The sequence below is a fragment of the Molossus molossus genome, unplaced genomic scaffold, assembly GCF_014108415.1.
Source record: "Molossus molossus isolate mMolMol1 unplaced genomic scaffold, mMolMol1.p scaffold_m16_p_12, whole genome shotgun sequence".
NCBI lineage: Eukaryota > Metazoa > Chordata > Mammalia > Chiroptera > Molossidae > Molossus > Molossus molossus.
This window is the reverse complement of record NW_023425347.1, coordinates 88,275,682-88,289,747: the sequence shown is the minus strand read 5'-3', so window position 1 is coordinate 88,289,747 and position 14,066 is coordinate 88,275,682. Positions and strand designations below refer to the sequence as shown.

At 56.5% G+C, this 14,066-nt stretch overlaps 1 protein-coding gene across 1 annotated transcript in view; it reads left to right on the top strand.

Moving 5' to 3' along the window:
- GRHL3 (grainyhead like transcription factor 3) overlaps positions 1-13,007 on the top strand; it is a 36,556-nt gene extending 23,549 nt beyond the window's left edge. The window contains exons 9-16 of the mRNA XM_036256077.1: positions 422-580; positions 953-1,031; positions 1,157-1,290; positions 2,614-2,648; positions 3,961-4,049; positions 4,890-4,975; positions 7,463-7,527; positions 12,091-13,007. Of these exons, the coding sequence (XP_036111970.1) occupies positions 422-580; positions 953-1,031; positions 1,157-1,290; positions 2,614-2,648; positions 3,961-4,049; positions 4,890-4,975; positions 7,463-7,527; positions 12,091-12,205 (762 nt within the window). The 3' untranslated portion in view covers positions 12,206-13,007. The remainder of the gene's footprint in view (positions 1-421; positions 581-952; positions 1,032-1,156; positions 1,291-2,613; positions 2,649-3,960; positions 4,050-4,889; positions 4,976-7,462; positions 7,528-12,090) is intronic.
- Positions 13,008-14,066: the final 1,059 nt, after the last annotated feature.

Sequence of the window (14,066 nt, the reverse complement as noted above, 5' to 3'; positions counted from 1 at the left end):
CTGACACCCCGTGAAAGCATTAGCAAATCCCGTCCCTGCTCAGAGCCTCCACTTCCTTGGCTGTAAATGGGGTGACTGATCTGGTGTTGGCTGGAGCTGGTGGCTGGGGTGCAGGGGGCAGCGTCTCCCTCTCTGTGGCCCAGGCCCAGCAGGACAGTGGTCTTTGAAGCTGGAGCCCTGCGGGTGGCCTTCTCCACCTCCTCGCTCAGAGTTACAGAAAAATGAGGCTCTTGATTGAGGCCCCTGGGGATCCTCAGTCTCCCTCTGGGGCCTTGATCCTTTGGGCTGCCTGGCAGCCAGCATTGTCCGCTGCTAAAGACCTGGGCTCACCGGGCACACAGTGGGCTCTATAGAGGGGACTGAGGGACAGCAAGGCTGGGACCTGGGCAGGCTGTTTACTCAGTTCCCCCTCTGTCCCCAGGTGTTCATCGGTGTCAACTGCCTCAGCACAGACTTCTCCTCGCAGAAGGGGGTCAAGGGTGTCCCCCTGAACCTGCAGATTGACACCTATGACTGTGGCTCGGGCACCGAGCGCCTGGTGCACCGCGCTGTCTGCCAGATCAAGATCTTCTGTGACAAGGTGATGAGGGTGGGCAGACCCTCTGCTGGGCCCGGGGAGGAGGGGGCCAGCCCCTGCCTGCGCCCTTACCAACCACTCTGGGTGCGCCTGTCTGTCTGTCTGTACTCACTCTCTGAACGTTTCTCTGCCTCTGCGTTGCCTCTGTCTGCCCTGGCCCCTCTGTGCACATCGTCCTGTCTCTTTCTGAAGAGCTCTCGGGATCTCTTCCGTCTCCTCATCTCCCCCGACTCCCTGTCTCCTCTCTCTGTCTCCCTCCTATTTCCTGGCCTCCCTCTGGAGAGAAAGCAGCATCAGAAGGCTGGCGTACGTGAGGTGCAAAGCGGCCAGCCCCTCCATGGCCCGCGATGACCCCCTTCCCCTTCTCCCTCGCAGGGAGCCGAGAGGAAGATGCGGGATGATGAGCGGAAGCAGTTCCGGAGGAAAGTCAAGTGCCCTGACTCCAGCAACAGTGGTCAGTGGGGACGAGTCGGGAACTGGACGGGGCTGGGCTGGGGTGAGGGGAAAAGAAGGCCCGAGGGCAGAGGTTGGGGGTGGGTGGAAGGACCTCAGGTCACAGCGCCTCCCTTTTCCCATCAGGCATCAAGGGCTGCCTGCTGTCCGGCTTCAGGGGCAATGAGACCACCTACCTGCGGCCTGAGGCTGACCTGGAGACCCCGCCAGTGCTGTTCATTCCCAACGTGCACTTCTCCGGCCTGCAGCGTCCTGGAGGGGTGAGGGCCTTGGGCTGGGACAGGGTCTTGGCCCCTGGGTGCGTCCTGCCTTAGCACAGACCAGTGCGGAGCAACCTGCCACCCAGCCAATCCAGGCCCATTAGAGGTTTATGGGCCCTAATATTTTTTACATCAAAATGAAAATAACTTCACTGAATCCCAGGACATTTTTTTAAAATGGGTATATATGGTCATATAACTTCAGTGACCTTTTCTACTCAAGAGAAGAATGTCAATGAAGAAATGGACTTCATAGCCATCAAAATGTGTGTGCACAGAGGTTTCTAACATCTGGGCCCCAGATTCGACGCTAGGCTCCCCAGAGCTGGGTGGGTAAGGATTGTCAGACGTGTGTGAGCACTTGTGCCAGGCTCAGGGCTCCCCGCCACCTCTGACCCCCACTACACCCCTGCAAAGTGGGTAGTATTATTCTCCCTGGACTAGTGGGGTGGAAACTGAGACCTCCCAAAATTACACAAGAAGTGTCCAAGTTGGAGCCAGGCAACCTGTCTTCAGACACGGTGCCCTTTACCACTAGCTACACCCCCTCTCAAGCCAGGAGCCATTTACGGAGCCCCTGGAACGTGGCAGCGTGCTGGGAGTGTTCGCAGAAGCAGCCTTTGGTGTACCAGGGGGTCACACGCTGGAGAGCCGCCGGCTGTGCCGCCCTGGGCACACTCCCAGCCCTTCCTGTGTCCCCAGGGCCATGCCGTGGCCTCGCAGCACAGGCAGCTCACTGCCGCTCTCGCTCCCCAACCAGAGGTCACATGGGAAGATGACCACTCGAGATGAAGGCCCCTGTGGCCAGGCTAACAGCTCACCCGCAAGGAAGCGGGAGGCCCAGTCTTTGCACATGTGCCTGAGAGGGGGACCCTGGGGAGTGGGAAGAGCTCTGAGTCTGGAGTCTGAATCCGGACTGCCTCCTGCTGGGTGTCACCCAGGGGCTCTCCGCCCTTCCTGGGCCCCCGTGTCTCCTCTCACGGGACTGGATGACTGTGTGGCAGTGCCGGGCACACAGGGGGGCAAAGGGAGCGCTCGTGCCCTGACCGCCACACCTCCGGGGGGCTCCCTGATCCTGCCCACACTGCGCGAGCACCTCCTGCGTGTCACTGAGTCCCTGACTCATCCCACGTGGGTAGATGCTTCCTTTCAACTCCAGATCTCAGCCCATTTAAGGGTTATCTGAGCAGAGTGGCTGGAGAGGCATGGGAACCGCACCTCCCTTGTCCCCCAGCCAGAGGCGGCCCCCCGGAAGCCTCCCGCTGCGGAGGGCGCCCCTCTTCTTCCTGCACGTGATGGAAACATCTTCTCTCTTTGTTGCAGGCAGTGCCCTCGGCAGGACAGGGCAGCGCCAACAGGTACGAGACAAGCAGCCCAAGGCCTCACTGCCCCGCCTGTCCCCCTTCTCTGCTCTCCTCCCCCAGCTGCCCTGCCCTCTGCTGCCCCCCAAGCCAGGGGCTGGGCCCAGAGAAGCAGCCATGGGACTCTGCCCCCAGCCCGCGACGTTCATGCTCCTTTCTCACTGAAACTGCCTGGGTTTTTATGGGTTTGTTTTATGTGGAGAGCTGGCGAATCTCTGGCGAGACATGTGCTTGTAAAAGGGAAGGAAAAAGCCTCAGAGATGGTGCAGATCTGGAGAGTGAGGAGGGGAGCGGTGCTGGAGGACTGCGGGGCGCAGAGCCCCCCCCTGTCCATCAGCCACAGCCCCTTCCCCTCCCTCAGCCTAGCCTAGCGATCTGCGGGCGGACAAGGCCCTGGGGCGGCGAGGTGCCCGGAGGGTGGTGTCCATGCCCTCTCCGCGCCGGGAAGCACGTTAGGCCCTTGCTGGTACCAGTCTCTTCCCCGTGAGCCAGAGGCGCTTTCCACAGGTGCCGACACCAGAGTGTGTCCTCCCCTCACAGCAGCCAGAGGGGCAGGCGAGCAGGGTGCCTCGGTGAGGGAACAGGCTCGGGAAGTGAAGGGCCTTGCCCAAGGGCACAGTTGGGGAGCAGAGGCAGGCCGGAACCTCAGCCGGACTCCACCTCCCACAACCCCACCTCCTCCCACTGACTCACATCCACCTGATTTTTTTGTTTGTTTTTTTATCCTCACCAGAAAATATCTTCCCATTGATTTTTTAAGATAGAGTGGGAGGGAGGGAGGGAGGGAGGGAGGGAGGGAGGGAGGGAGGGAGAGAGAGAGAGATTGATTGGTTGCCTCCCGCCACGACCTTGACTAGGGCCAGGGATCGAACCCACGAGTGAGGTACATGCCCTTGATCAGGAACCGAACCCACGGCTCTATGGTCCGAGGGCCGCCGCTCCAACCACTAAGCCAAACTAGCCAGGGCCCAGTGTGATTCTTTCAAAAAATAATGTCCGTGATAAGACTGTGGGTCACACTGCTCAACGGCAGTGCCTCATCTCGTTGAGCCTCGCAACCCTGTGAAGTATTATTGCTTTACTGTCATCCCAGCTGACAGAGGAACCCCGCGAGGCTCAGCGCCGCCCCACGTCACCCAGCTAGTGAGCAGCAGGGTGGGCTGGAGCCCAGGCAGTCCAACGCCAGAGCACGTGGGCTAACCACGCCCGCTGCCTTGGTGCGGCCCTCGGGGGTCTCCTTCGCCTCCGAGCCCCTGGAGGACTCTGGGACCCCCCGGGGTCCTGATGCGCCCTCTCTGCCCTCCCACAGGCTGCCTCTGAAGCGAGCCTGCTTGCCCTTTGCTGAGGAGTTCGAGCCTCTGCCCTCCAAACAGGCCAAGGAAGACGACCTGCAGAGAGGTAGCCTCACTCCCACCCCTTCACTGTCCGAGCTCACCTCGAGCCTCCCCCAGAGCCTCAGTCACCGACCTGGCGTGGGCAGCCCGGCAGCACCCATCCCAGTCGAGAGGGTGTGAGGGGCTGCTGTTCGCCTCAGAGTGGAGGTTGGGCCAAGGCTTGAGGGTGGGGGAGGGGAGAAGTAGGACACCCAGGGGCTTAGAGACAGTCATGGAGCTGGAGGGCTTCTGCCCCTCTGACCTTGGTGGATGTGGGTGTCCCGGGGCAGCTGGTAAAGGCAGCAGGGTGGTTCTGGTGGGCAAGTCCCCTCCCTTTCTCTGATGGAGGTGGGAGCAGGTGGGGTTCCTGTTGCTGGCTTTCTGGCTTGGACACTAAATCTGTGATTCCCTGGGAGAGGAGGCGTGCCCAGACCTCTGGGGCGGTAGCTGGCCAGCAGGAGGACACCAGCCAGCAGCTAGGGGCAGAGCGCCCCTCAGCCTTGAGCTGAGCCTTGCCCGCCCTCGGCTTTCCCGCCGGCATGTTGTCAGTTCCCACAGCGGCGGTGAGCTGGGTGGTTCTCATCACATGTGGCGAAATGAGACTCGGGCAACGCTAACCACGCTCTTTGGGTCACATGTGGGCAGGTGGGTTCACACCCTCCACCATCAGCATGGTCTGGGCCAGTGCACGGGGCCCAGGGGGCCCAGGCCTTCCCAGCTGGCACAGACCCTCAGTGAGGATTGGCCTTTTCTGCCGAAATCAGTGTGAAGAAAGCAGTGGTATTGTTCAGTCCCCCGGCCCCTGCGGTGTCCCCGGCTCATGTGTCCCCCTCGCAGCACTGACAGCCTCCCCTCTGCTTCTCAGTTCTCTTGTACGTGCGGAGGGAGACCGAGGAGGTGTTTGACGCCCTCATGCTGAAGACCCCGGACCTGAAGGGGCTGAGGAATGCGGTAAGAGGCCCTGGGCCCCTCCTGCCTGGCCAGACCCCCTGTGTGCTCCTGCGCACATACTCGTGCACTCTGCACCCCCCAGTTCTGATTTCCCGCACGGAGGCTCTGGGAAGCAGTACCCTGGAACCTGGGCTCTGCGGTGGCCCACCTGTCCCACCCCATCGGGTAGGGCCTGCTGGGCCCCTGCTAGGGGTATGCCTCTGTGATGTTATCTGCAGCCAGAACCCTGGCTCCACCCTGGGAGTCGCACACACCATAAATCCTCCTTAATCTGATGGCTGCTGTCTGGCAGGCCAGAGCTTTTTGTTGGCTTTGCAAACCTGTTTCTATTTTAATGGGAATGAAACCCAAAAAGGCCAGGCCCCAGAGACACTTATTTCCTTCCCAGGGTACCTCATTCCTGTAGCTCGTGGTTGTCTGGGGGGTGGGGGGTACCGGCCGGGGAGGCTGGCTGGTGTCTGGGCAGGGAGACCGCCCTCACCCCCCCAGACCACCAGAGAGGAGGTAGAGCAGCCCCAGCCGCTTTGTGGCTCCGCTAGAAACTGCGCCAACAGCCTCTCCAGGGCCCGCTGTGCTTGAAGGCGGACCTGCTCAGGAAAGCCCGGTGGTCGGAGAGCCTGGGCTGGGGAAGGGAAACGGATCCGATCACAACGCTGTCCACCTTCTGAGACCCACTGTGTGCCGGGCATTCTGTCAGGCATGCCGCATTTGCCAGCTCACCATGTTCTCTTCGCAGCCCTGAAAAGTGGGCTGTTATGATCTCCTCCATCCCACCAGGAAGTAGCCTCCAGACAGAGGTCAGGTGATTGCAAGGTTACTAGAAGCGACGGAGCTGGGATCCCAGCCCGAGCTCTCTCCACTCGGCCCTGCTCTCCTGTTCTCCTCACGTATCATCAGCACAGCTTGGCACCAGCCCCAGGAAGTTGGGCTCACAAAAGGCCATTAAATGTCATTTGAATAGAACCTTAAAGGGTCAGCTCCCCATCATGTGCTTGAGCTCTCTCCCCAGTAGCTCTTCCAAGTGGGTGCCCACTCTTGACTTGTATACTTCCAGGAGTGGAGAGCTCACTACCTAATGGGGCAGCCTATTCTGCTTTTGTATAACTTGTAGTTAGAAAGTTCCTAAGTCCTTGCTTACATTGACTTGAGGTCTGCCTGGTAGCTTCCAATCACATCATCACTAAGATAATCTGAGAATATTTCTGGAGGGATGTCTGTCAAAGCAGAGGGTAACTGAAGATCTGAACCTGATTCTCCTCCTAAAAGGCCCAGTGAGGACAACCTCCACCTAAACCCTTGGCCTGAGGTTCGCTGTCGCTTTAAGGCAGTCAGTACACTGACCTGCAATATCTGACTGAGCCCTCGCCAGGGGCCAGGCACTGGGCTGGGCCCTTTACCTCACTGTCTCAGTTCATGTGCAGTGCAGCCCTGCTGTGTACATCCCGTTGTTACATCCATTTTACAACGAGGACACGGAGGCTCAGCGAAGTACGAGTTCCGCAGCCACAGGTGGTGGAGTTGGGCCAGGCCGTTGTATCTACCCAGCGGAAACCTGAGTTCTGGGCAGACGGCCGAATGGCAGCGTGAGCGCGGACCGACGCTCCCGAGCTCTGAACTGCGTTCTCTCATCTGTAGGATACGCACCAGTGTTCTGGGGTGTGATGGGGGCAGGAAACCCTTGTTCTAGGCTAGGCCTTGGGCGTGTGCCTTATCTTCTTTGAGCTCAGCATTCACACCCATCAAATGGAATCAATGATTCCTGCTTGAACGGGGAAAAGTTTGAGTTACCCACCCCCACCACGGGGAAAGAGCATCCCTATCGCCCCACTTCTAAGATAGTAACACTGACCATTGACTGAGTAGTGACCATTTATTTGGTAGATACTAGGCACTGTCCTACGTGGACCAATTCATTTTGTTCTTCCAGCAGCCTTATGAGCTAGGCACAGAATTGGCCAGCTAGTGGGGCAGCCCCAGCACTGGAACAACACAAAGGCCCAGGGCTGGTGATGAGGGCCTTCGGGGTTCACGGCACTGACCGTGCTGATGTGGGAGCCTTATGATATACAGTGATGAGTAGAACTATCTGTATACACGGCCAAGTGATGGGAAGGAATACAGCCAGATGTTAATGGCTTATCTCCTGGAAACAGTATTATGGGTGATTGTAATTTTCTTCTTTGTATCTTTTCACAATCTGGACACCTATTACTTTTTTTTAAATTCTCACTCGAGGAAATGTTTTTTGTTTTCATTTATTTTAGAGAGAGAGGAAGGGAGAGAGAGAAAGAAACATCGATTGGTTGCCTCCCACATGCACCCCAACCAGAGATCAAACCTGCAACCTAGGCTTGTGCCCTGACTGGGAATGGACCCTGGGACCTCTTGGCGTATCCACTGAGCCACCCCAGCCAGGACTGCACATATATATAAAAGAATGGCATACATGCACTTTGGGCAGCAATGAACCCTCCTGTTCTCTTTCAGATCTCGGAGAAGTACGGGTTTCCCGAAGAGAACATTTACAAGGTCTACAAGAAGTGCAAGCGGGGGTAGGTGCCCGGCAAGCTCTCCCTCCCATCCCCCACTCTGCTCTTTCCCTCTGAAATCGGGGCTCCGGGAGCTCCCGCAGGGCTGCTCTGCCTGGCACAGGCCTGCTCAGGGCGGAGTGGTGTTGGTGCTCAGCTGGGTGGAGAGGACGAGGGGATGTGGAGTGGGGTGGAGAGCCCCGACCCGAGGCCACCTGCAGAGACCAGACAGTGATCCCTGTTGGGAAGGAAAGGAGTGAGAGATTGGGGGAAGGGCAGGGTCACGTGTCAGAGACTCAAGTTCAGGTCCCAAAACCACTGAATAACCAAGTCATTTGATTGTAATGATGATGATAGTGACAACCATTTACTTGACCACCTGCTATGTGTCCATATGCTTGGCATATTCATTTAACCTCACAGTCACACTGTGAGGCAGATACCATTACCCACACTTCTCGGATAGGGAAACTGAGGCTCGTTGGTGATCAGCAGTGTTCAGGGGCAGGAACAGCAGAGTCTCAGAGGCAAAGGGCCCAGCAGCACTACCGGCTGAGTCAGGGCACCCAGAAGGGAGTGGCTGGCAAGTGACGAGATCTCCTACTGCCTGGTCTGGAAAGGGAACTGACTGGGTGTGGTGTCGAGGGAGCCCCACAGGGAAGCCCCACAGGCCCCCTCCACCTTCAGGTCTGCACGAGGCATGAGGGAAGTAAAGCTTTACCCTCTGAGGGACCAGACAGTGCCTGTTGCCTACCCTGGGCTCCTGGGGATTCGTGCTAAGCACTGACCACCCTTTATCTTCCCAGGAGATCCCTTGGCGGGGACCACATGATGACTGCCCTCCCGGGCTTCAGTGCCCTGGCCAGGCCCGGGCCTCTGCAGCCCTTGTTAACTAGGTCACTTGACCAACCCAGCACGGGGTGTAGGGGACAGGCAGTGAGGAATTGCCATGCTGTTTCCTGCCCAGAGGACCCAGGACCAGGGCTCTGGGAACACTCCCAGTCCCGGCCACAGCTCCAACCCGATCCTCCTGCCCTGGGCAGTCTAGTGCCAGCCTCTCTTACTGGGCGCCCCGGAAGTACTCGGGCATTGTCCCCTGGCTATGTCTGTGGCCTGTCTTTTCTATTTCTATTTACTTTTTCTTTATTGATTTTAGAGAGAAAGGAAGGGAGGAGGAGAGAGAGAGAAACATCGATGAGAGAGAACATTGATTGGCCGCCTCCTGCATGCCCCCCACTGGGGATCTGGCCCACAACCTGGGCATGTGCCCTGACCCGGAATCGAACCGGTGACCTCCTGGTGCCTGGGTCGATGCTCAGCCGGTGAGCCACACCGCAGCAAGGCCTGTCCTTTTTAGAAGGCTGCAAAGTGAGGCCCCAGCCAGGGAGGCCCTGGGGCGGCCTCCTTCCTCACAGGCCCAGCCGCTTCTCTCCCTCCCTCCTGGTTCCCACCCAGTTTCCCAGAGAAGGGCAGGGTGGGGGAGGTGTGCAGCCCTGCAGCCCCTGGGAAAGGATCATTTGGTTTTGGTTGTATGAGTGTCTAGGGTTTTTGTGTGTTTTTTTTTTCTTCCAAGTTTCGGTTTCAAACTGGGGCTCACTCGCTCTTTGGAGCAGAATGTAGCTCACAGCGGAGGGCAGGGTCTGCTCTGCCCGGACAAGCCCGGCCCCACTTCCCCTTTCAGTGCCCACACCCCTGCTGTAGCCCCGCCTGCGGCCAGCCTCCCCACAGGTCCCCCACAGGTCCCCCACAGGCTGGGCTGAGGGCATGGGAAATGCCTTTGTGCGTGATTTGGGCTGCGGGAGGCGGGGAGGGGTAATGTGTGTAAGGGTGCCCCAGCCCCTCGCCCCACTGGCTGAATTGCAAGTCCTTCCCTTAAGCCCAGCCAGCTAGTTAAACCGTAATTATAATAACATCCATGTGTGGAACACTTTGTACATGCCAGGTGCTAGGCTAGACAACTCCCAGGGATCATCTCCCTGACCCTTGGCGTTTGAGTGATTATCTCTATTCTAAAGGGGAGGAAACCGAGGTTCTGAGTAGTCCTGGGGTTAGAGTTAGTAGCTGGCCAAAGAATCCCCGGCCTGTCCAAAGCCTGTGCACACGCCCACTATTTTATCTCGCCTCCTGCTTCTTCCTCTAACTGCTACGCAATGAGCAAATGCAGGCTGTGGCCAGCCCAGCCCCCTAGCCCAGGGCATCACTCACAGCCCTCAGAGGCACCCATACCCATACACGCCCCCAACCTGGAAACCACAGGTCTGGGATTGTCTGTGATGCCCAATGAGAAGAGTCCCCAAAAACATCTCTTGGGAGAGGCCAGGCTCGTTTGTCACCTAAGAGTCGGACTCTCCTCATCTGAGGAGCAGGAAATTCTAATCAGTGGCCCAGTTTGTTGTCATAGAACCCTCCCAAAGTCCTCCGGACAAAGGCAGATACCATCAGCTTTACCGAATGCTCGAAACACCAACAGATACCTTGTTTTTGCTGGCAGCTGGCCAGAGGTTTCATGCGAACCAGGACAGAAGACAGCTAGCAGCTGGCAAGTGACAAGAGGCCCACATTCTAGGACAGCGGTTCCTGCCACCCCCTGTTCCTAGGGCCCAGTTGTCATTGACCTCTGAGGGGAAGGCGCCTTGGGCCTGTCTGGGATCCCCTGTGCACAGCTGTGCACCTGGGCCGCTGGGAGGCCCTGCCTGGGAGCCGGAGGGAGGCCGTCTTCAGCGTGTGCACATTGGCACTTACCCGGTGGTGCCTAGATGCACCCAATAACGCCACCAGAAGAAATAAAACCTGGCCACTGAGAAAGCGCCCACCCCTCAGCCTGGGCCTAGTCTCCTCTGCCCCCAGACAAAGCCCCCTATAAAATGAAGGGACGGCACAGGCCCGAGGAAGCGCGCAGGCCCGAGCCTGGGCCCAGACCCCCTGCCCCAAAGCAGCCGCTGCTTGACGCTGCTGCAGAGACAGCTGAACAGAGGCAGTAGTCCGGCCCTCCAACCTGGGCATGGTAGGGACCAGGCAGCCGCCTCCCCCAGGTCCTCAGGAGAGCAGACAGCTCCTGCCGGGAACGTGGTCTGGGATTCTCGCCGCACCCCCTCCTGCCCTCGTCTGAACTCTCCCCCAGCCCTGAGCTTTGCCTTCCTTATATATGCCACTTTCTAACTTGATTTACAGGAGTTTTTTCCTTTCTAAAAAAAAAGATGGCTCTGGCCAGTTTGGCTCAGCAGTTAGAGTGTCAACCCACAGACCAAAGAGTCATGGGTTCAATTCCGGTCAAGGGCACGTACCTTGGTTGCAGTTCAGTCCCATGCCCTGGTCGGGGTCATGCAGGAGGCAGCCAATCAATGCGTCTCTCTCACATTGATGTTTCTCTCCCTCCCACTCTGTCTGGAAATAAATGGAAAAATATCCTCAGGTGAGGATTAAAAAAAAAAGATGCAGTGGAAAGAGATAAAAGTCTTGATTCAAATCCCAGCTCGCCCATCTACTGCCCCTGTGGTCTGAGGCAAATGACGTTACTTCTTTGATCCTGTTTCCCCATCATGAACTAGAGTAACAGGGTTACAAGACTCCGTCCTCCCAGGCCCTGCTAGAGTCTAAATTCCTGGAGGACAGGACCTACGGTCTCCAAGTGGCCCTTGTTGTTGTTTGGAACAAGGCCCTGTGTGTGGAAAGGCCTCAGCAAATGCTGGTGGACAGGTGGACGGGTGGGCGGGTGAAAATACTCAGCTCCATTACAAAGAAGCAGCTGATAGGATCAGGTCTGGTCATGGCTTCGTGGGCCTTCACCAGGGATGCAGCTCCTACAGGTGTGCCCTTTGGCACATGCTCTGGCTTTGACCCCTGCAGAGGGCCCAGCCATGGACACTTTGTCCTCCTCAGGTTGGCCCAGGGCCTTGCCCCTCCAGTCTTTGTACCATCCTGAGATTTCAGCGATGGAACTCAGAGTGGTTCTCGCTGCCGGCTCGGGCGGGCACGTCTGAGTGGCATATCAAGTCTCCTGCTGAACCTAACCCACCCTGTCCTCCCACCACACCCCCGCGCGTGAACACACACTCTGAGTCCTCAGTCTGCTGCCTGAGGAGCGCTGCTCTGCCCCACATCTACCTGTTAGTTGTTCAAAAGTGTCCATACTTTTACATATTTTTTTAAATATGTTTTTATTGATTTTGGGGAGGGGGTGAGATAGAAACATCGATCCTGCACACTCCCTACTGGGGATTGAGCCTGCAACCCAGGCATGTGCCCTGACTGGGAATCGAACTGGGACCTCTCAGTCCATGGGATGACGTTCAATCCACTGAGCCACACTGGCCAGGCCATACTCCTATGTATTAAGAGAGACACCCTGGCACAGGGGGTGGGCGTGGTAACTGGCAGGCCTGGTGTGAGTGTGGCCCAGCCACTGTAATGCGGAACAGTGAACACTCACCTTGCAGGTTATTAAGGGTCTGAGAGAAAGTCCATGAGGTGTTTGAAATGTGGGGGGTACCCGATGTGTAGTAACCGTTACCATCATCCTTGTCACTCAGAGGCCCTTGAAAATAGGGGCCTCCCACAGTCCAGCCACATACCTCTCTCCTTTTCCAGAATCTTGGTCAACATGGACAACAACATCATTCAGCATTACAGCAACCACGTCGCCTTCCTGCTGGACATGGGGGAGCTTGACGGCAAGATTCAGATCACCCTCAAGGAGCTGTGAAGACCCCGGGGTGAGCTCCAGGCAAGGAGCCAGCTGCCCCAGGGCCCCATGCCACACACAGCCTCTCCTCACGCCGCAGTGCTGTTACTTGAACGCCTTCCCAGGGGAAGAGGCCTTGAGACGCAGATGTCAGGGCCAGGAAGGGACCTGGGAGGTGTCCTGCTCTGAACCCCCACCTCATGCTTGAATCTACTCTCTGAACTCTTGCCAGTGCCTGCTCAGCCCGAGACAGTGTCGTCCTGGTCACCGTACCCAACAGACGTTTCCGTCGCTGTGGTCGCTCCGCAGGCTGGCTCTCCAGATGCTGGAGGCGGACCCGCTCTCCCAAAACTGACCTGACCATTGTCCAGCTCCCATTCTTGACTATTCCATCAGCTTTGGACCAAGGATTCCTCGCCCTTTGTTCAGTGAACTTGAACACTCTTGATGTTTAGTGCAAATGACTTCTAAAGGAGGACACTGTGGTGGATACACCCTCTTTCTCATGGACTTCCTCTGTGCCCGGTGTAAATAACAGAGCTGACTGACTAGAACGAAGTGCCCACTGTGTAAATGACCGACACCATGCCTGCTCACTGCTGTACACATTTCTCATTTACAGTTTTCATTTATGTTATATATATATAAGTATATATTGTATATATATGCAACATTTTATATTTTTCATGGATACATTTTTATCATTTCAAAAAATGTGTATTTCACATTTCTTGGACTATTTTTTTAGTTGTTATTCAATTATGCATTTTGTATACTCATATAGTATTTAGTAATAAAATTCTGCCTATGTGTTACTTCAAATGCTACATTTGTTCCTTTTGTGAAAGTCGGCCAGGAAGAGAGGATGAGGGTGGACGAGGCCTCCCTCCTCTATGCTGTGAGCAGTTAGCCCTGGACTTGAAGGACAGCGGTCAGTGCTGGGCACTGGTAAAGCAGATGGCCCCACCTGGAGGGCAGCAGAACCCTGATGCCCAGATCTCTGTCCCACAGGCTCAATGTTATGACCTAAGGATCACTGACTGGGCACGAAGAAGTCCTGGGAAGGGTCCAGAGTGACGTTGCTACGGACCTCGTAGCTGGGGCTGGTGGGTAGAAACCCAAGTTCTTGTGCCAACTCTGCCCCTTCACCCTTGGCTAAGCCATTTTCCCTGGAGCCTGCTCCTACCAGTTCACAGAAGTAAATGTGCTCATCTGTTCTCAACTCTGGTCGGTGACCTCATGTTGGGGGCAGTATTTGTACCATGGGAACTGACAAATGCTACAAACCAAGGTCTTTACTTTCCCTAAAGAACAAATCACTCTTTCCTCCCTGTGCTGGCTGACCAGCACACCACCACCTCGGGAACTCGGCTTCTTTGGCTGTAAGATGCAGGTCTACTTGGGTCATTTGTAACTATCACCTTCAGAGCCCCAGGATTCACTGTGGGTCTCAAAGGCCTCCCTGATGTGGGGACAGCAGGCAGCCCTCTAATCACAGCAGCTTTGCTTTCCTCCATTTACATATAAGGTTTCTCATAAACTTTTGTCTGAACAAAACTTTTTTTTAAGTCTGAAAACGAGGCACATGTCTAAGGCCTCCCAGCCCTGGCAGAGTTCCCAAGGCGCTGCCTGGAGTCGGGGCAGGACAATGGTCAGGCAAATGAGGCACTAGCCTCAGGAGCAAAACTCAAGAGACGCAAAGAACTCAGTGATCAAGATAAATCATAGTTTGATGCGATGTGTCTTTTTAATAATTAAGGCAAACAAATCCACAATGAACAAAATACAAACGTTTTGCAGCCAGGATCAGTGCTGATGCTTTCTTTGGCCTCAGGCTCTAGTATGGCCTGCTTGGCACAGCTCAAGGACCGCGTGGGTCACC